Source organism: Oncorhynchus clarkii, chromosome 5, assembly GCF_045791955.1.
Source record: "Oncorhynchus clarkii lewisi isolate Uvic-CL-2024 chromosome 5, UVic_Ocla_1.0, whole genome shotgun sequence".
Taxonomy (NCBI): Eukaryota; Metazoa; Chordata; class Actinopteri; order Salmoniformes; family Salmonidae; genus Oncorhynchus; species Oncorhynchus clarkii.
The window spans coordinates 54,488,134-54,511,239 of NC_092151.1; the positions used below are offsets into that span (position 1 = coordinate 54,488,134).

Consider the following 23,106-nt stretch of genomic DNA (forward strand, 5'->3'; position numbering starts at 1 on the left):
ATCATATATAGGCCTGCTATTATAAACAGTTCAGATAGAATCCAGAAAGACCTTACACAAACATAAGCTTGCCATGGTACACTACACCAGCAATTCTCAACTGGTGGGTCGCAACCCAAGGTTTTGAACGCGTCTGGGGTGTATTTTTTTTAAACAAATATTTATACCAGTCAAAAGTGTGCAAAGCTGTCATCAAGACAAAGGGGGGCTACTTTGTAGAATCTCAAATATAAAATATATTTTGATTTGTTGAACACTTTTTTAGTTACTACATGATTCCATATGTGTAATTTCATGTCTTCACTATTATTCTACAATGTAGAAAATAGTACAAACTAAGAAAAACCCTGGAATAAGTAGGTGTGTCCAAACTATTGACTGGTACTGTAATATATATATGTATATATATATATGGAAAAAATACTCCAGTCTGAACTTAAATCAGGTAGGTGTGTAGAAATTATAATGAATTAAAATTTTAAAATAATTGAATCTCTGAAAAATCTTTTTTCAATCACAGTATTTCAATATATAACTATTAGCAGTGCAATTTTTGGTTGATTTTGTAATCTCAAACCAGTGAGTTTATAATTCTTCATCAAGAATATGGTCCAAATTGAATTAATGACAATGAAAGAGGTGGGAATGTTTTTCCCTTGTCATATAATTTCTACATTTACTACTAATATTGCATTAAACATGGTTTTTGGCACATTTTGCAACTGAGACAACCTGGTTCAATTTGGGACCCGAGGCAAAACCAGTTGAGAACCACTCCACTCCACTGTGCCCTGAGGTGCTCCTTGAGGATAGCCTTTAGGCTAAGTATTATTCCATGAGGATAGCCTATGGCTAAGCATTATTCCTTGAGGATAGCCTTTCGGCTAAGTATTATTCCATGAGGATAGCCTAAACATTAAAGAAGTAGAAGCACTGTATACAACAGTGGATTCTTAAAGATGCTGAGTATAGCATGAACTTGCTATCCAAAACACATGTCAAATCTGCACACGTGAAAAGACAATGTGCCATCTTGGCACTTAACTTTTCATTTTCACAGTGCAGATTTTATGTGTCTTGTAATGGAAACATAACTTTGAAAAAATGATGTTCAAAGGCAAGGATTGGCACGTGCTTTGTCAGTGAGTGAAATTGAGCTTGGTAATAGATCATAATAGTTGACAGTGTGCTGCAATAATATAATATAGTGTCCTTATAAACAATATTATTATGTTAAAATAAGAGAAGACATTGTCTTTTAAACAAAACCACTTGAAAATGGATTTCTCTTTGGGATATAAAAGCCCCCCGCCCCCTTGTGCTTTCAACATGACATTGACGATGGCAGTCTTCCATCTGAAAACATGAAATCTGGACTAACTTCAGGAAAGGCTATCGACGGGTCGAAGAGAGAGGTCCTTCATAGTGTTCAATTCACTCAAACAGTAGGCTTCAAAAGTCCCACCTGACACAAGAATTTGGTAGCAAAGCTTTCAATCCCCCTGTACTACTGACTGTTGACCCGCACTTTAATTCTGTTCCCTCAGCATCACAGCATTTTGGGGATGCTCCAACGTAACTGCCTTCTCCTTAACAACGTGTTGATTTTGGAGCTTGAAACAGATGCTCTATTGTTGGTACAGTGTTCCCTACTGATTGTGTGATTCAAATGTATGCAGTTGCTCAAGAAGAATCATCTCACCTGTGGACACTGTGCTAGTCCATGGTAGAAAGAACATCAGAACTAATAACATGTGTATACATGTGTGGTCATCTTAAGGAGTGTGTGCAATCACTTCTCCATCTTTAACAAGACCATGGCGTGTACTTACAAGGTAAGCATTTTAAACCCTTAGCTGTGGATAGGTTTTGTTTTGAATTTCACCACCGAATCTCAGTGAGGAGTCCATTAGGTCAAACCATTTGACTTAAGAGCGAACTGCTATGTCTGTAGGGTGTTTGTGCTCTAACTAAAACATAACTAACACACTCCAAAACATAAAAGCACTAGCTAGTGTTAAAAAATATATAGGGATCCTACAAAAAACAATTCAGAATAAAACAGCAAAACTAAACATAAAATACTTGGTGGGGAACACAGAACAAAATAAGCACATGGAATCCTTTCAAATTAAATACCTGTAAAAATGAAATGGACACATTGTCCTCCCTCTGTACCCTCTCCCTCCCCTATAACATTTAACCTGCGTAAGTGTCCACTATCAGTCTTAAAAATCCCTTCCGTCGTAAATAACCGGCTTCTCGAGTGTCAAGTGGTAGAGGACTTTCTTGGAGATGAACCTGTGAGGATGCGATGAAGAAGTAGAACAAAATGAAAATATGCAACATTAAGATTATACAATCACAAGCAATTAGTACGGCGCAGTACTTCATTGTACTTTAGAGCCGTCATCCTTCGCCACAAGGGCACCTGGGAACTGGATACGGACTTGATGCTAGCGATAGACGTTCTACACAAGCACACGTTACCATGAGGAGGAGGATTTCAGTGTGAGTGTTGAAGGGTTTTGCGCGAGTACGTACGGGTAAGCACATTAACGTTTTGCCTGTCGTATGCTGATAAGGAGTTGTCAAAGGGATGACGCTCTGCTCTAGACAAGCACACAGAGTGTTAAAGAACTGAGTGAGTATGGGTAACAACAATAATAATACAAATAATAATGGGAATCTTTAGCGTATCGAACCTTGAGAAGGAGTTGTCGAAGATGAGTGTGTAGAGACCAGGGTTCCTGACTTTCAGCTGGCCTTGGATGGCCTCTTTGTGGGAGTTACAGCGAGTCAGAGGAATCAGCACCTGAGAGCAGAGCATTAGAAGATGTCTGTAAAGTCCTAGATTTTAATGCTATTACTTCAAAAGATGCTCAATACAATGTTGTCTAAGTCAGAGGTGTCAAACTCAATCCCTGGAGGCCCGTGAGTATGCTGTTTTTTGCTATTTCCTGTAAATGCGTGTCCAATTAAGACCTAGACAACCATGTGAGAGGAGTTCCTAACAAACAAATTGCCTTTATTGATCAATCAAGTACAGGGGAGGAGAGAAAACCCGTAGACCGAGTGTCCAGGAATTGAGTTTGACAACCCTGGTCTATGTACTATTTATGTGTAAAAAGGTTTTGTATTATCGGCTTTGGATTATCTTATTTCCAATTAGTAAACAGTATGTATGTAGAATCCAGGGTAACTTAGGTCACACAAGATTTTAAAGTATTTCACATTTAGTCTAAAACCCGCTTCAAAAAGAAACAAAAGAAAATGTCAACATGAGAAAAAAATATGATTGTGTTGACATTTAGACAGGAAAAGAGGTGACTTTTCAGAACAACCGTTGCCCTTTTACACAAACTGTAGAAACAAGCTTGAGAAACAGACTATTTAAAACACTCATTGACTAGAATGATGAGTCAATTATTTATTCTCATCGGCAGTTGAAGCCGATGGAGACAAACTCTATAAACTCAGTGGTGTAAAGTACTAAAGTAAAAATACTTAAAAGTACTACTTAAGTAGTTTTCTGGAGTATCTTTACTTTACTATTTATATTTTTGACAACTTTCACTTTTACTTCACTACATTCCTAAAGAAAATGATGTACTTTTTACTCAATACATTTTCCCTGACACCCAAAAGTACTTGTTACATTTTGAATACTTAGCAGGACAGGAAAATGGTCCAATTCACACACTTATCAAGAGAACATCCCTGGTCATCCCTGCTGCCTCTGATCAAGTGGACTCACTGAACACACATGCTTTGTTTTTGGGTACTTTTCCCACCACTTCTTAAACTCGGGGCTGTTCTGAACAGAATGAGCCCATGTTCACCATATTGTAACGACAATTGCCCACTAAAGTCGCACCTGATGAATTAATTAATGAATCCATTCTGGGCAAAACAAAATGACGATGCGTTTCAATAAAGGGCCGTGCACAAATATTATTACCAAGTTACGGAATGTTTCAAGAGTACTTTCAGATTTCGTTATCAACAAATGGCTGTGAAAAAGTACAGTATAGATAAAATGCAGATAAAAGTCATTTCCAAATTCAGTCGTGTCCGGTCAGTGTTTTGAAAATGTCACAATTATCTCCAAAGTGCTCCCTTTATACCATGGGCATTATGGGTCAAATATCTTGTTTCTGTTAGAAGCATTTCAATTTGGCCCTGTCCATATTCATTTATTTTATTTAACTAGGCAAGTCAGTTAAGAACAAATTCTTATTCACAATGACGGCCTACCGGGGAACAGTGGGTTAACTGCCTTGTTCAGGGGCAGATTGACAGATTTTTACCTTGTCAGCTCGGGGATTTGATCTTGCAACCTTTCAGTTACTAGTCCAACGCTCTAACCACTAGGCTACCTGCCGCCCCCATAGACAGGGGAGATATAATCCTAGAAGATCAACTCTCCCAAACCGAGACGCTTGACACATCCCATAAATCAAATAAAGCCTGGATGACTGCAGAAAATCCTGCCTGTACACACAGTAGCTCTCCAGGACTTGGGTTGGTGATTGACCACTGATCTAAGAGCTGAGCTGGGGCGTGGTTGTCCTACCTTGGATTGTTCCACAGGGACATCGGCGGTCACGCGGTACACCATGCCGAACGAGATGCTCTTGGGCTCCGAGGAGAACATCCAGCTCACGGTGGGGCTGCAATCGACCACGACGATGGAGATCACACTGTAGCAACTGGACTTGACAAAAAGCTCCCGGGAGCCATCGCCAAACTGAGAGATGTCGTCGATGCTGACAGGGACGACCAGACTGGAAACACAACACAACACAACACAACATATCAAATCAAATATTTTTTGTCACATGCGTCGAATACAAAAAGTGTAGACCTTACAGTGAAATGCTTACTTACAAGCCCTTAACCAACAATGCAGTTAAGAAAATACCCCCCGCAAAAAAAAGTGAGATAATAATAACAAAGAGCAGCAGTAAATAACAATAGCGGGGCTATATACAGGGGGTACCGGTACAGAGTCAATGTGCAGGGGAACCGGTGTCGAGGTAATATGTACATGTAGGTAGAGTTATTGAAGTGACTATGCATAGATAATAACAGAGAGTAGCAGCAGTGTAGAACGGGAGAATGGGGGTAGAAGCTGTTTAGGAGCCTCTTGGACCTAGACTTGGCGTTACTGCTTGTCGTGCGGTAGCATAGAGAACAATCTATGACTAGGGTGGCTGGAGTCTTTGACAATTTTTAGGGCCTTCCTCTGACACCGCCTGGTATAGAGGTCCTGGATGGCAGGAAGCTTGGCCCCGGTGATGTACTGGGCCGTACGCACTACCCTCTGTAGTGCCTTGCGGTCAGAGGCCGAGCAGTTGCCATACCAGGCAGTGATGCAACCAGTCAGGATGCTCTCGATGGTCCAGCTATAAAACCTTTTGAGGATCTGAGGACCCATGCCAAATCTTTTTAGTTTCCTGAGGGGGAATAGACTTTATCATGCCTTTCTCATGACTGTCTTGGTGTGCTTGGACCATGTTAGTTTGTTGGTGATGTGGATGCCAAGGAACTTGAAGCTCTCAACCTGCTTTACTACAGCCCCGTCGATGAGAATGGGGACGTGCTCGGCCCTCCTTTTTCTGTAGTCCACAATCATCTCCTTCGTCTTGATCACATTGAGGGAGAGGTTGTTGTACTTGCACCACACGGTCAGGTCTCTGACCTCCTCCCTATAGGCTGTCTCATCGTTGTCGTGATCAGACCTACCTACCACAACTTAATGATGGTGTTGGTGTCGTGCCTGGCCGTGCAGTCATGAGTGAACAGGGAGTACAGGAGGGGACTGAGCATGCACCCCTGAGGGGCCCCCGTGATGAGGATCAGCGTGGCGGATGTGTTGTTACCTACCCTTACCACCTGGGGGCAGCCCGTCAGGAAGTCCAGGGTCCAGTTGCAGAGGGAGGTGTTTATTGATAAGCTTTGAGGGCACTATGGTGTTGAATGCTGAGCTGTAGTCAATGAATAGCATTCTCACATAGGTGTTCCTTTTGTCCAAGTGGGAAAGGGCAGTGTGGAGTGCAATAGAGATCGCATCATCTGTGGATCTGTTGGTGCGGTATGCAAATTGGAGTGGGTCTAGGGTTTCTGGGATAAATGGTGTTGATGTGAGCCATGACCAGCCTTTCAAAGCATTTCATGGCTACAGACATGAGTGCTACGGGTCAGTAGTCATTTAGGCAGGTTACCTTAGTGTTCTTAGGCATAGGAACTATTGTGGTCTGCCTGAAACATGTTGGTATTACAGACTCAGACAAGGAGAGGTTGAAAATGTCAGTGAAGATACTTTCCAGTTGGTCAGCGCATGCTCGGAGTACACGTCCTGGTAATCTGTCTGGCCCTGTCTGGCCCTTGTGAATGTTGACCTGTTTAAAGGTTCTACTCACATCGGCTGCGGAGAGTGTGATCACACAGTCATCCGGAACAGCTGATGCTCTCATGCATGTTTCAGTGTTACTTGCCTCGAAGCGAGCATAGAAGTTATTTAGCTCGTCTGGTAGGCTCGTGTCACTGGGCAGCTCTCGGCTGTGCTTCCCTTTGTAGTTGGTAATAGTTTGCAAGCCCTGCCACATCCGACGAGCATCGGAGCCAGTGTAGTACGAGTCGATCTTAGTCCTGTATTGAAGCTTTGCCTGTTTGAAGGTTCGTTGGAGGGCATAGCGAGATTTCTTATAAGCTTCTGGGTTAGAGCGGCAGCTCTACCTTTTAGCTCAGTTCGAAAGCTGCCTGCAATTCATGGCTTCTGGTTGGGGTATGTACGTACAGTCACTGTGGGGACGACGTCATCGATGCACTTATTGATGAAGCCAGTGCCTGATGTGTACTCCTCAATTCCATCAGAAGAATCCCGGAACATATTCCTGTCTGTGCTAGCAAAACAGTCCTGTAGTTTAGCATCTGCTTCATCTGACCACTTTTTTATAGACCGAGTCACTGGCGCTTCCTGCTTAAATTTGTGCTTGTAAGCAGGAATCAGGAGGATAGAATTATGGTCAGATTTGCCAAATGGAGGAAGAGCTTTGTATGCATCTCTGTGTGTGGAGTAAAGGTGGTCTAGAGTATTTTTTCCTTCTGGTTGCACATTTAACATGCTGATAGGAATTAGGTAAAACTGATTTAAGTTTCACTGCATTTAAGTCCCCGGCCACTAGGAGCGCCGCCTCTGCATGAGTGTTTTCCTGTTTGCTTACAGCGGTATCCAGCTCATTGAGTTTGGTTTTAGTGCCAGCATCGGTCTGTGGTGGTATGGTAGATAGTATGGTCTACAGCTTATCATCAGATATTCTACATTAGGCAAGCAAAACCTCAAGATTTCCTTAGATATCGTGCACCAGCTGTTGATTACAAATATGCATAGGCCCCCGCCCCGTGTCTTACCAGAGGCTGCTGTTCTATTCTGCCGATCGTGTATAACCTGCCAGCTGTATGTTATTAATGTCGTCGTTCAGCCACGACTCTGTGAAACATAAGATATTACAGTTTTTAAATGTCCCGTTGGTAGGATATACGTGGTTTCAGTTTGTCCAATTTATTTTCCAGCGATTGAACGTCAGGTAGCAGTATGGAGGGCAAAGGCAGATTAGCCACTCGTCGCCTGATAATCACAAGGCACCCTGACCTCTTTCTGCAAAATCTCTGTTTCCTTCTCCAGCGAATGAAGGGGATGAGGGCCTGTTCGGGTGTTTGGAGCATATCCTTCCCGTACGATTTATTAAAGAAAAACTTTGTCCAATTTTAGTTGAGTAATCACAGTTCTTTTGTTCAGAAACAATTTTCGGTCATAAGAGACGATAGCAGCAACATTGTGTACAAAACAAGTTACGAACAACGCAGAAAAACAAACAAAATAGCACGGTTGGAAAAGAGCCAATAAAGCCATCCCCTCCAGCGGCATCATCACATATCAGAGGAAGAGTAGTAATTTGATTTGACTGAGATTTCAACTTGAGTTCTCTCACACAATACACTGCCAGTCTTGGCCGGGATTCAGTGTAGTCGTGAAATTGCCTGTAATGGAAAAAGGAAGTACTGGCAGAGGGAGCTGGAATAGTAGTGCTGTTATTGACATCAGAAATGTTAGTTGTTGATGTGTTATTCGGGGTTCAGTGAAAGATCTGCAACGTGTGTGTGTGGGTATGTATGTGTGTGTGCGTGCACAAAGTTCTAGACTCACGTGACTTCTCCAGACTTGAGAAGGGTGATCTCTGCGTCCTGCAGAGTGGGCACATTCTCTTCTGGGTCATCTGGGGTCGTGTCTCCTGTGCCTCTGCATGCCGTGGGTCACATGACAAAAGACAGTATTGATTTACCACATAGCTTCTCATAACCACACATCTACTGTGTCTATTGGATAATTAAGACTTTAGGGCTGAACCAAACCATACGGTGGTCGCAATGTTTACAACCACAAATAACTGGTGTCTATTGGCTAATTAAGACTTTAGGGCTGAACCAAACCATACGGTGGTCGTAATGTTTACAACCACAAATAACCGGTGTCTATTGGCTAATTAAGACTTTAGGGCTGAACCAAACCATACGGTGGTCGTAATGTTTACAACCACAAATAACCGGTGTCTTTTGGCTAATTAAGACTTTAGGGCTGAACCAAACCATACGGTGGTCGTAATGTTTACAACCACAAATAACCGGTGGCGTATTGGAGGGTAAAACTGCATGACAGTTTATCTGCCTGTAGGGAAAAATGTATAGGGAACGTAACTTTCTCACTGTGACCAACGATCAGAGTTTTGCCCACCTGTTCTTTTGCCACTACATCAGTGCAAATAGCAATATTTGTGTTAGTGACCCTGTGTTTGAAGACGTTTGGCAATTTGATGCTATATATAAACATTTTTTAATATTTTCAACAAATGATCCACCATCAGGTTTCTGTGCCAATGCACCACAACTAATGAGCAAAGCATAACGACTTTGGGCGCTTCAACATCCTGGTTTGCAATTTCAACACCATCAATCTGCACAGTTTGGATGCTGGATTATATTCCGGACGAACGCGCCCAGGTGGCCTACAGGAGACTTTTGAAGTAGCCTAATTTATGCCACACATAAAAGGAAATACATTCTAAAAGTGAAATTACAAATATTTAGGCTATATTGAAGCGTTTTGGGTTCTAGGTACGCGAGGAAAAGCCACTCGGATCAGAGAGGAGGCAGAGCAGGTGTTAAGCCACTCGGATCAGAGAGGAGGCAGAGCACGTGTTAAGCTTTCCTGAATAACTAGGCCTGCTGGGAGCATATTTGGCCACATTATTATACGACAGACTGAGCTGCTACTGTGTCTTTCTATACCTTATGAACTGTCGAGAGTAGACCCACAATTGGTCCAAATAGAATGAATGGCATGAAACATTCTAATCACAAGGCTTTTGCGCCGTTGTTCAAATGACAGTTGCAGTTTACAGCTTACAGTAGAATGTTTTACTCACTTAAAAACAATAACGCAATTATGCATTACAATGTGGTGCTGTAGGCTAGCCTGTGCAGGATAATTGTATTGTCCCTAAACAAGACCAATAGGACAGCTTTTTGAGCTGCGTGTCTCAAGCCTTCACTGTTCTTTCATAGGCAATGACGCACCTTGGCATCTCCGCTTATATTGAAAATTGGTCCAGCTTTGAATGATTTTATGTGTGGTAGGATTGCTAGTTAGCATATTGCAGATCTGGACAAATAATCCGCCTACCACCACAGGCACTATGAATGGTGGATAGAGGGCAGGCTAGACAGACTGGTTAACTATATTGACCTGTGTGGTATAGTTAGCGCGCGGAAAATCAGAGTGCATAACGGATGTACCAAAACACCTTGATATAGGGGAGGCGCATGCAAGCAGATGAGGAAATTTAGCTAGGATGGAAGACATTATATAGGAAACCTTGGGGAAAAAACACACCACCCTACCCAACCTGCCAATTTAGCTAGGATGGAAGACATTATATAGGAAACCTGGGGGAAAAAAACACACCACCCTACCCAACCTGGCAATTTAGCTAGGATGGAAGACATTTTATAGGAAACCTGGGGGGAAAAAATGCACCACCCTACCCAACCTGGACGTGTTAAATCACACCACTGGATGCATACATTTACGGTCATTTTCTTTCCCACTGTTAACTCCGGGCTTTCTCCTTGATCTGCTTAGGACTTCCATTCACAATCATTTCAGCAGCGGGTGTCCACAAATGGAAGGCAGCAGAGTGTGTGAAGGTCACACTGAACTTTTGTTTGCGACCAACTTTTTTGTGTTTTTTTTTTTCTTGTGAGGGGTTCAGATCACAGACAAGCAATAATATTCATAGAGAAAGAATCCCACCATCCCCACTGTCAAACATGGTGGTGGCAGCATCATGGTTTGGGCCTGCTTTTCTTCAGCAGGGACAGGGAAGATGGTTAAAATTGATGGGAAGATGGATGGAGCCAAATACAGGACCATTCTGGAAGAAAACCTGATGGAGTCTGCAAAAGACCATGAGACTGGGACGGAGATTTGTCTTCCAACAAGACAATGATCCAAAACATAAAGCAAAATCTACATTGGATTGGTTCAAAAATAAACATATCCAGGTGTTAGAATGGCCAAGTCAAAGTCCAGACCTGAATCCAATCGAGAATCTGTGGAAAGAACTGAAAACTGCTGTTCACAAATGCTCTCCATCCAACCTCACTGAGCTCGAGCTGTTTTGCAAGGAGGAATGGGAAAAAATGTCAGTCTCTCGATGTGCAAAACTGATAGAGACATACCCCAAGCGACTTACAGCTGTAATCGCAGCAAAAGGTGGCGCTACAAAGTATTAACTTAAGGGGGCTGAATAATTTTGCACGCCCAATTTTTCAGTTTTTGATTTGTTAAAAAAGTTTGAAATATCCAATAAATGTCGTTCCACTTCATGATTGTGTCCCACTTGTTGTTGATTCTTCACAAAAAAAATACAGTTTTATATCTTTATGTTTGAAGCCTGAAATGTGGCAAAAGGTCGCAAAGTTCAAGGGGGCCGAATACTTTCGCAAGGCACTGTATGTAGATGCTAATGTTAACAATGGCATCATATATTCAATATGCTGTGGGCTATTGTCTTAACAGTTTTGCTCAATTCATTCTGCTCAACCTGTGACGTGGTTAGGTTGGACCCAGGCGCAGAAAAGAGACCAGACGAGGAATCAGTGCTTAAGTATAAACATAATGCTTTACTGATATACGGTAGCCGCAAGATCACTGTATACTTGAAGGAACAAACACTAAGTCTCAAACTCACTCAGGAAAGGAACGCACACGATAAACAATTCAAGCATCTGCAAAGGACCACAGAAGACACACCTCTTTAAAAACAGGGACACAATCATGAAATAAGACAATAAGAATAAGTCCAATAAAAGTCTCTAGGACGGCCTCTGTCGCCCTCTGGTGCCAGAAGGAACCATGACACAACCTAGCAATTATGACACACCCCTCACTGTTGTCATTGGTCGCACTAATTGTACTGTTTGTCGACATAACCGAGTTCAAGCATTCATGAAATTACCCTGAAGTAGGCACAGTGATGCCGAAATGTTGGTGTTTTTTTACCCAATAAATGACTGGGAAGTTATATATATATGGAGTGTGCGACTCCCTTTCTATAGCTTACAGTTTATTCACCGCTAGTCAGCACCTCTACACTAAATCATTTTCTCTGGGTGTGCGCCAGCTCATGCTTTTTATGTGTCAAGATGTTTGGGATGTTGAAAACGCAAGTTTCCGAAGTCATTATGCTTTGTCGATTGGTTGTGTGGTGCATTGGCACAGACACCTGTTGGTGGAAAAATCATTGCGTATATTTTATATAATTATAAATATGGCATCAAAATGTAGAAAATACTATTTCTACCTAGCTGACAATTGTCTGCAGCCGGCTCTGATCATAGTGTAATTAAACAGGCAGGGAGAGTGAGCTCGTTGGCGAACCGTCAAACTTCTGGTCCGTAGCCCTGTGTGGCATCGTCTGTGCCACCAAAGCATGCTTAAGTGGCAAAGTTGATAAACACAGGGTCGCTACAGTTATTGCTATTTGTAGTCATAAACATTATTTTTTGTTAATTCTATGGGGGGAGCCCTCCCCATTAAATTTTGATCTGTCCCTTACTGCTTTTGTTTAATTATTAGCAGTAGAGGAGGCAGCCACCTTGAAGTTGATGTTTTCTATTTTGCTTATATATCATCCATCATTATTATGAGTTTTTGATTGATTTTCCTCATTATTATGAGTTTCCTTCCTATTGATAATATCAAAACAACTGTAGTAGTACATTTTCTTTGTTCATTCATGCCCTGTAAATTCCAAGAAAGCACTGATAACTTAAAAAGTAAATAGATGTGTATTCTGTAACCAGCATAGAATATGTATAAAAAGAAAAAAACACATTTCCCAGGAGTCTCACCAGGTCGCAACTCATATAAACCTCCCCCTTTCCCCCCCCTACCCTCCCACCAAAAAGGGAATATTCATGATTACATTGCAGCTGTGTTATATTCGTAATATTTACAACATCCCTTTCTTGTAGACTCCAACAACGATGCATACAGTTGCAGGGCTCTGGCATGACAGGAACAAATAGCCCATCCACAGAGCTCCCTCTATTATCGTCCCATAATCTAAATACCAAATACATTCTACTGGACTAGAAAGGGGGGGATAATAAACCATATGAAATCATTAACGTGAAATAAAAACTCATAAGCTTGAAACCTGTTTAATAGGGACGAATATGAAGCATTCAACAGATCCTAATTTGAACAGTAATTTGCTCATTGCTGTTCAGTTCCCTCTGGGACATTCTATTCGTGGGTCCCGTCTAAGAGGGTCAAGAGGGTGTAAAAAAGTAAGTGGGTTTGAACACCCACACAAAGACAGACGGGAGTCGAACGCGAAATAAATAATACAGAAAGGGGAGGGGGGTCAGAAAGCCTGTGAGGCCGAGTAGATTATGGTCGGGGGAGGAATCCAGCATTGGCTTGACTTCCATTGCTTCAGAGGCTTGCGTGGGTCTTGTTGTTGATGCTTCGCCGGGTGAACCACGCTGTACCTCAGGTTAGTTTCGCGCAGTAGTCCTCTCACCTGGTTGTAGGTAGCTTGCTGTTTCTGTAGATCTGTGCTTACATAGGCTGTTGGTTAACCATCTTTGGATTCCATGATCCAATCCGATTATTCTCAAATGACATTTCCTGCCGTGGTTTCCCAGCACCTGTGTCTTTTCCTCCAGCAGCTTATTTGTAACTAGCAATGTGTCATACTTCTCCACCGTTTCCAGCCAGGTGTGTAGGGCGGTAGCTGAAACCTTGAGATCTTTTTCCTTTTAGCCTCAATTGATGACCGTGGTTTGAAGTTTCACTACTGTGTTGTTGATTGGGCTCAGCTTGGTGATTGGAGGATATTTCCTCACGGACAATCACTCTGATCACACTTGCAAGATCGTCAGGATCCATTGGAGTGCTGCATGTCTTGTACGGCATCCACGTGTAGGCTAGTTGTTACTTCCTGAAACGTTAACCTCTCTTGGGTAGGGGGCAGTATTTTCACGTCCAAATGAAAAGCGTGCCCAAAGTAAACTGCCTGTTACTCAGGCCCAGAAGCTAGGATATGCATAATTGGTAGATCTGGATAGAAAACACTCTAAAATTTCTAAAATTGTTAAAATAATATCTGTGAGTATAACAGAACTGATATGGCCTGCAAAACCCAGAGGACAAACCATGAGAGCGCATTCTTTGGTATTTTTTCTCCGGCAGACAATAACGATTCTCCATCTTAAATTTGATCATTTTTTACTTATTAGGATACCTAAGGTTTGATTATAAATGTTGTTTGACTTGTTTGGAAAAGTTTATTAGTAACGTTTGTGATTCATTTTGTATGCATTTTGATGGAGGGAAACTGGGTGGATTATTGACTGAAGCGCGCCAGCTAAAACTGAGTTTTATGGAAATAAAGAAGGACATTATCGAACAAAAGGACCATTTGTGATGTACCTGGGACCTTTTGGAGTGCCAACAGAAGAAGATCATCAAAGGTAAGGCATTTTTTATATCGCTATTTCTGACTTTCGTGTCGCACCTGCCTGGTTGATAATATGTTTTTCATGGTTTTGTAAACGGGGCGCTGTCCTCAGATAATTGCATGGTGTGCTTTCGCCGTAAAGCCTTTTTGAAATATGACACAGCGGCTGGATTAACAAGAAGGTAGGCTTTATTTTGATGTATTACACTTGTGATTTTATGAAAGTTAAATATTTATAATTCTGTAGTTTGAATTTCGCGCTCTGCAATTTCACCAGATGTTGGCTAGGTGGGACGGCATAAGAAGTTTTAAGCCAATACCGTTGGAATTCTTAATATTTAAAAATAAAGATATATTTGTTGTGAATAAAGTCTTACTTTGAGGGAATTCTGTGGTACGAGATAAACCCGTTCACTGCATGCCACTGGAAATCAAGTCCTCCTAAAGGACTGACATTTTTGTCATGAAATGAGCGCACGTCTTTGAGAGATTTGAGAGTTTTTCATGACTCTTTGAGAGAGAGCTTGTCATTACTCAAGAGTTTGTCATGACTGTGCACTTGGAATGCTGTGTGTGTGTGTGTACCCACATTTGTGTATAGGCGCATGCGTGTGTGTGTACATGTGTGTGTGTGTTTATTTGGCTAGGTATCTGTCCATGTCTGGTTGCACTCACATTTCCAGCGCCCCCAGTGTCCGTGCGTCCTGCTCCCCCTCCAGTGAATCCCCTGTGGTTAGGGACAGCGAGTCGCTGTCATAGATACCGTTCGCATCCTCCTCTGTGATGATGTCATAGGCCCCGTCATCTGTCTTGGCGCTGGGGTCCGACACTGCACAGGAAACAGGTGATCAAACCAGTCATGTACTTGTAACACTAGCCTGTATGTATGCATTAATAAAGTGTTTATAAGAGCTGTCTAAAGACATAACAGGAGCAAGAAGTCACACCTATACCCAATTCTATCCCAGGCAGTCATACATGTTTTACACATAGAAAAGCCATAGAGATCACATTATGTTTTTATGAATAGCAAATTGTGATCACCAAGGCTTTTGTCTTGATGTTCTTTTACAAAAAAAATATATAAATATTTTTTTACCTATCCACCTTCGGAGGACAAATATATATAATTTTTTGTCAGCTTTTCTGCTACACATACAGGTCCAGTCAAAGGTTTGGACACACCTGCTCATTCCAGGGTTTTTCTTTATTTGTACTATTTTCTACATTGTAGAATAATAGTCAAGATATCCTAACTATGAAATAACACTTATGGAATCATGTAGTAACCAAAAAAGTGTAAAATAACCCTTTGCCTTGATGACAGCTTTGCACACTCTTGGCATTCTTTCAACCAGCTTCATGAAGTCGTTACCTGGAATGCATTTCAATTAACAGGTGTGCCTTGTTGAAAAGTTAATTTAAGGAATTTCTTTCCTTCTTAATGCGTTTGAGCCAATCAGTGTGTGTTGTGACAAGGTAGGGGTGGTATACAGAAGATAACCCTATTTGGTAAAAGACCAGGTCCATATTATGGCAAGAACAGCTAAAATAAGCAGAGAAATTAAACTCCACCATTACTTTAAGACATGAAGGTCAGTCAATATGGAAAATTTCAAGAACTTTTTAAGTTTCTTCAAGTGCAGTCGCAAAAACCATCAAGCGCTATGATGAAACTGGCTCTCATGAGGACCACCACAGGAATGGAAGACCCACAGTTACCTCTGCTGTAGAGAGTAAGTTCATTAGAGTTACCAGCCTCAGAAATTGCAGCCCAAATAAATGCTTCAGAGTTCAAGTAACAGACACATCTCAACATCAACTGTTCAGAGTAGACTGCGTGAATCAAACCTTCATGGTCGAATTGCAGTAAAGAAACCACTACTAAAGGACACCAATAAGAAGAGACTTTCTTGGGCCACTAAACATGAGCAATAGACATTAGACCGGTGGAAATCTGTCTTTTGGTCTGATGAGTCCAAATTTGAGATTTTTGGTTCCATCTGCCGTGTCTTTGTGAGACTCAGAGTAGGTGAACGTATGATCTCCGCATGTGTGGTTCCCACCGTGAAGCATGGAGGAGGTGTGACGGTGTGGGGGTGCTATGCTGGTGACACTGTCTGTGATTTATTTAGAATTAAAGGCACACTGAACCAGCATGGCTTCCACAGCATTCTGCAGCGTTACGCAATCCCATCTGGTTTGCACTTACTGGGACTATCATTTGTTTTCAACAGGACAATGACCCAACACACCTCCAGGCTGTGTAAGGGCTATTTGACCAAGGAGGGGAGTGATGGAGTGCTGCATCAGATGACCTGGCCACCACAATTACCCAACATCAACCCAATTGAGATAGTTAGGGATGAGTTGGATCACAGAGTGAAGGAAAAGCAACCAACAAGTGCTCAGCATATGTGAGAACTCCTTCAAGACTGTTGGAAAATCATTCCAGGTGAAGCTGGTTGAGAGAATGCTAAGAGTGTGCAAAGCTGTCATCAAGGCAAAGGGTGGTTACTTTGAAGAATCTAAAATCTAAAATATATTTATGTGTTTAAAACTTTTTTGGTTATGACATGATTCCATATGTATGAGTTCCTAGTTTTGATTTCTTCTTCACTATTATTCTACAATGTGGAAAATAGTAAAAATAAGGAAAAACCATTGAATGTGTAGGTGTGTCCAAACTTTTGACTGGTACTGTACAAACATTTTACATACACATTTTACATAGACATTTTGCATACACGCTTTACACACATGGTACTTTTATATAAAGCAGTCACATAACAATAACACATTACCAAACATAAGCTCTTTAATCCCACCCCCTCTGCCCATCCCGCCATATATTTTTCAATTGTGCTCTGATGTTTTACATAATGTTTTAACCTTTCTAATCGTATAGTATCTCTTGATGTTTTTACTAGCCAATCTCTTTGAACTTCTTATCTTATCCCATCTGTCAGGTTTTGTATGTGTGATGACGACGCGCGTCGTCATTGTCATTGGGCTTTGGCTGTTCTATAAACGTCCACAGCAGAACTTACCTTTTGAGGAATATGAAGACTTCTTGAAATCTGTAGTAGCCGTACATTTTCCCTTCCCAGTACAATGATGTGACAAAACAAGGCAGATGTTTGCCAAGCAACCTCCGCTGTGGTTTTTGCCCTTTTTGTTCATGAAAGCAGTAAAGCGGAAGGGAGATTAAGACAATTGAATTGAGGTGGCACCTACCACCCCTCGCCCTTTTGCTTAGAACAAGATAATGGAAGTATACCACTAGAATGGTTAGGAATGCCAGAAGGTTTCTGTTCTTATTCCACAGGGTACAGAGGATGGTCTTGTTTCAGTACCTGTTATGACTTCCCTATTCAACACAAAACCACTTTACACAACTTTGAAAGAAGGCCAGAGTAATTGTAACAAATTGTGTTTTTCAATCAAATTGTCTAATGGGGGTTGCTTAAATATGTGTCCCTTTCGACTGAGTGTTTGAAAAAGGCCTTTGCAAGTGTGTGTGTGAGCATGTATTTGTATGTGTGGGTTTTTGAGTGCGCATACTAGGAGTGTGTACGTGTATTTGCGTGTGCATACGTGAGACCATCTATATCTCACCTGTAACCCTGGGAGTAGGTTTGTAGGGGGCTGGTTTGGGGAGTGAGTGAGGCCCAATTACGGGGGGAGGCAGCTGGGTGTCGGAGGGACTCAGCTCACCCTCTGTGAACCTCTCCACCACGGCTCTATGTTGGGTGTAACATTCCCTACAGCAACGCTCCTTTTTCCCACTGTGCTTGGTCATCACAAAGTTGTTACTGCAGTAGTAGCAGAAGATGCGTCCACACAGCCTGAAACAAGAAGAGAGTCTAGTATTGTATCACTGTGGAACATTCATTCAATACAGGAGTTAAATTACTAAAATGCCAATTCAAATACTGAATTGCCTGAAAGTCCAATATAATTGAGACCTTGAAATTATTAGCCAATATACTCAATCAACCATCCTGGCAATATCGCCAGATTCACCACCCCTGTCCATTGTAACCACTATGTAAAATGGCCTGTTTACAAATGTGTATAACAGTGGCGGTCAGTGGCGTTAAAGATGAGGGAGGACAATTTATTTTTATCAGCATGGCCTTATCTCTATTACAGCATATTGGATGACTGTCATTCATATTCCATTCACAGAGATAGGTTTAGGCTATTACATGATACTCTAATTTTCCGTATACCCATCATGAGGTTGCTACAACATAGCCTATGAATGAAAGTTTACAATGTAGGTTCACACAGGTCAAGAGAAGAATTTGAGGTGACAGACAGTGACACATGGACAGACAGTGACACATTCAATACCGCCTTACACACTCTTGCCTGCATCTAGCTGATAAAGGATGTGATAATTAGTCCAATAGTTGCAAACGAGAGTTTCTATTGGACAAATTCAGGTATGTTAATCCCGTTTAAAATCAGTGGAATGAATAGACCCCTGATCACACGTAAATACAGTTCACTTTCATAATAGCCACGTTTTATTCCTTCTCGCATCTATATCCTCTCCTCCTCTCATATTTTCCCTTTGTCGCTTGTGGACATTAATGCACAACACATCAGCAGTATGTGTCCAGGCGAAAAAACCTTTCTAAGCCAAACTGCTACCCACAGCCTACATCGTTGTCACCATATTAGCTAAAGTAACGTCATAGTCAACATAACTAATAACGTTACAGTGTACAGTCAGTAAGCAGTTTAGTACTTACACCGGCCGGCTACAGTGGCAATACATTTGTAAAAACCAAAAGCTTACCTTTACTTGGAAGAGTTCCAGTGTTGTGTTGGATAGTCATAGCCAGCTAGCTAACATAGCATCCCTCTGTTTGAGTAGGGTAAAGTAGCTAGCTGCATTTGCTAGCTAAGTGAAACTGAAAGTTAAAAAAATTAATCTCTCTCTCTCTTGCTTGCCCTTCATTTTGGAAGGAATTAATTTGTCCACCCAATCAAACTGCAGTGCTAGCTAGCTGTATCTTATACTTTCAGTACTGTATTAGTCTATGGAAGGGGGTGAGATTTGTATTGAAGTCAATGGACCCAGAGGTGTACGGAAGCTAGCTGTCCTCCGGCTACACCATGGTGCTTCCCTACAGAGTGCTGTTGAGGCTACTGTGGACATTTCTTAGCAAAATAGTATGTTTTAATCAATCAATTATTTGGTGACATGATTATATTTAGCTTAGTTTTATCTAAAAAGGATAACTTTTTGAATGTAAAAAAATAAATAAAAGAATATGAAAATCCCTGAGGAGGATGGTCCTCCCCTTCCTCCTATGAGGAGCCTCCACTGGTGTATAGGTGTATCACAATGTTTTCAATCATTACCAGTCAGACCGTAGTCTGTTGAAGTCACGATAAGAAAAAAAGAAGAGTCAGCAATTTCTAAAGTCACCGACTCTCTAATAGCAATTAACACCGTGTCTACGGTTCCCGTAACATGACGTAATATGGCCATTTGGTGAGTCAGTGCCCTCTCAGTGCCCACCTGCAGTGGTGTCGGCGTAGCCACCAGGTGAAATGGCCCTGACAGCCCAGGCAGTGGGTGGCCTCCTTGTCCTGCAACCAGCGTTCCTCTGCACGCAGCTTCTGCTCAAACTCCAGAGCATCGGACTTCTGCCACAGAATGTCCTTATCCCTGCCGGAGCACATACACACACTGTGAATACATTTTGAATGTTTGGATCCAGCATCCAAGCACAAAGCACCAAAAGGTCACAAACACACACGGGTACACACACACATACACAGGTAGGGGGTTAGAGCGCAGGACGTGCTGTCAAAAAGAACATGGGTTATACAAATCTGGTTGTTCCCCTCTGTTCATCAGAGCGTGACAGAGTATGGCAATTATCCGCTCAGTTAGGTTCATTCAGGCATGGTTTCTTTGTAACGAGTGAATCATACATTTGTATGGTTTGTGGGTACATAATCATTACTCATGCTATTCTGTTTACATTGTCCTAATCTAATTTCACATGCACTTTCCAATGACCCCCTGTTCTGGAGTGCATCTTTCTGCCAATGAGCAGTAAGGAATAGGAAAAAGTGAAAGAGTAAATGAAGACGGTAAATAACAGCACTCTAGTGGTTTAAGGAGACCCCAGGGGAGCTGGAATTGTGTTTTATCCCCTACTGGGGATGAGAGCTATGCGAATAGCTGAGACAGAGAGAGAGAGAGAGCATCAATTACTGCCAAAACAACGGGATAATCATAAGCAGACGAGAGCTGTTGCTTTCTCTTCATTATTCTCCCTCTTGAAATCCCCCTCGCACTCTTTCTCCTTGAAATCATAGACTTTCTGAATTCCAAATTGACTACTCCTAGGCACTTTATGTACAGTAGATTTCAACAGATCGGATATTTATAATCCATACAGTACAGTAGTTCTTTCATCTTGCCCGTTTAGCTGTATATTGGATACACCTAACCAATTGTTTTACACCTACAGAAGTGCCTACCGGTTGATTTGGAATTCCGAATTGGTTTCTGTCTGTCTCCAAACAACTTATTTCTTCGTCGCCCTCCTCTGTGTCACTTTTTTATACCCTTTCCCCCCCCATCCATCTCTTTCCTTTCCCTCCCTCCTTCTCATCAGATGAGACTGTCAGTGGTGAGATGGCATATCAAAGGCCCAAACTGTGTTCGCTATGGGAGAGCATCCTCAGAACACACACTTCCCCCAGGGCTCAGCTAAGAGGGCAGAACCCAGACATAACATGCCATCTGATCGCCCAAACAAAGGGGGGAAAACAAGTCATCAACACCCTTTCAAGTTCCTAAACAAAGCTCCTCCCCCTCTACAAGATCAAAAGGTGCAGCTGTCACTTTTCTGTTTCCTCCCATGGCTCGGGGCAGGTGCAGAGGAGGGTGGAAGGCCCAGGGCGTACTTGATTAGTTCGATGAGGCGCTCCTCCAGGGTGCTCTTGGTTCGGTAGAGGTCGTCGATCTCTGCTGTCGTCCTGAGGCAATGGCTATGCTTGTCAACCTCGGCCTGCTCCAATTTCTTCTTCAGCTCCTCACGTGCCGCCTGGACCTCCAAGAGAGCCTCCTCGGCACTAAATAGGGGAGCGATTAGAAGGGAGTGAAAGGGATTAAGCGAATGGAAGAGCGAATTGGCGTTTGTCTACAATGTGAGTTTTGATATTGTACTATATTGTACTATTGTACTATTGTACTTTGGACACATGGGGTTAAAGTCCTGTGAATACATGTTTAAATGATCAGATCATAATGATGTTTGGTATATACTGTAGATTGTGAGGACCAATATATATATTAAAACTATATCTAAAGAAATCCACTCATACACTTCTAGAGTAGATTATACAGTATAAGCAAATTCCATGGAGAGTGAGGCCTGCTACAGCATTCTCCAATGTTCTCTCCCTCTCTCACAGGCACACATGTACATACAGCACACATGTACCACAGACATACAGTATATGTTATTTAGTATATGTAAAGACAACGTTAAATTAAGAATAGTCTGATGGGTGACAATATTAGCCTATCATTTGTGAATGATGTATTATCACAGCTTGTGCAGTAAGGCAAGAAACAGTGCATGCCTTTTTCCACCATAAAAAGGCATCTTTATAATAATAATCGCATTTGCCATCACTTTCAGGAAGAGCGTTTTCCCGCTAATTGATTGCATTTTGGAACATTTGCGCTTATAGCCTCCTGCCGTGTGCGCATTGCTGCGCTGATAATGGGAAGAGATAGTTTATCAACATTTTAAGCAAAACGTTCTGTTACATCATTGCTTACATTTTTTGTTGTTGATGCGTGTGGTTGTATTAATTTGGCCTCAGAGTTCATGGTTTTCTTTAGGGGGCATTACAGCCACACAAGGGAGATGCCACTGGGAAATTCCAGGTCTGGTGAGAATATTATCAAGTGCTTGTAAAATTGTGAATGAGAGACTGATGAAGTGTGTGCAGCTTGAACAAAAAAACAAAATCACAGCTCATGCCTTTCATGCAACTTTTTTTCAAATCACCATTAGAGTCCCGTCATGCAGCCTAAGAATGTATTAAAAATGTTTTAAAAAATATAGCCCTACGTTTGTATCACAACTTAAGTTGCATAAATAACTCTAAATTAAACATATAGGAGGACCAGTTTATTTGTTAAATGCTCCACAGAATAGCCGCATGTGCGCACTTTCTTCGAAATCGTTTGGAGAAAAAATCCTTTATATTCTATGAAGCTATGTTCAATTGTTCCTTCATACTATAAAATGAAATAAAATTATGCCACGGAATTCTAGGCAAATCTTGTCTTCTAAATGAACTAGTGTAGCTCACAGCCATATGGTATAGCCATATCAGGTCCTAACATAAGGACAACTCAGTATGCTATTCTGTTCTTCTGAAATAAGACTACATTTTGTTCATATCATGTTTCTTTAGACGTGTCTAAAATAAAGAATGGATTTATTGTAATGGTGTCGTCCAGGGGTGGGCAAACTTTTTGGCTCGAGGGCCACATCCGGACTTTGAAATTTAATGAAGGGACACATTTTTGTTCAAATCAATTTGTGGGGGCTTCCTGAGTGGCGAAGCGGTCTAAGACACTACATCTCAGTGCTTGAGACGTCACTACTTCGATCCCAGTGACTGGGGGACCCATGAGGCGGCGGACAATGGGCCCAGCGTTGTCCGGGTTACGGGAGGGTTTGGCAGAGCGAGATTTCCTTGTCCCATTACAGCGACTCCTGTGGCGGGCCGGGCACATGCACGCTGATATGGTCACCAGGTGTACGGAGCTTCCTCTGATACATTGGTGTGGCTGGCTTCCGGGTTAAGAGGGCATTGTGTCAAGAAGCAGCGCGGCTTGGCTGGGTCGTGTTTCGGAGGACGCACTAATCTCCTTCGCCTCTTCCGAGTCCGAACGGGAGTTGCAGCGATGGAACAAGACTGTAACTACCAATTGGATAACATGAAATTGGGGAGA

The 23,106-nt window shown here is 42.0% G+C and overlaps 1 protein-coding gene across 3 annotated transcripts in view; it reads right to left on the reverse strand.

Moving 5' to 3' along the window:
* Window positions 1-505: 505 nt before the first annotated feature.
* LOC139409009 (FYVE and coiled-coil domain-containing protein 1-like) overlaps window positions 506-23,106 on the reverse strand; it is a 44,999-nt gene continuing 22,398 nt past the window's right edge. For 2 of the 3 annotated variants that reach the window (XM_071153622.1, XM_071153623.1), the window contains exons 11-18: window positions 21,036-21,203; window positions 19,633-19,782; window positions 17,712-17,941; window positions 14,769-14,922; window positions 8,213-8,305; window positions 4,577-4,787; window positions 2,706-2,815; window positions 506-2,301 (exon numbers count right to left, since the gene is read on the reverse strand). In XM_071153622.1, coding sequence (XP_071009723.1) covers window positions 2,229-2,301; window positions 2,706-2,815; window positions 4,577-4,787; window positions 8,213-8,305; window positions 14,769-14,922; window positions 17,712-17,941; window positions 19,633-19,782; window positions 21,036-21,203 — 1,189 coding nt within the window. In that variant the 3' untranslated portion in view covers window positions 506-2,228. The remainder of the gene's footprint in view (window positions 2,302-2,705; window positions 2,816-4,576; window positions 4,788-8,212; window positions 8,306-14,768; window positions 14,923-17,711; window positions 17,942-19,632; window positions 19,783-21,035; window positions 21,204-23,106) is intronic. The other variant, XM_071153624.1, reaches the window with a different exon arrangement.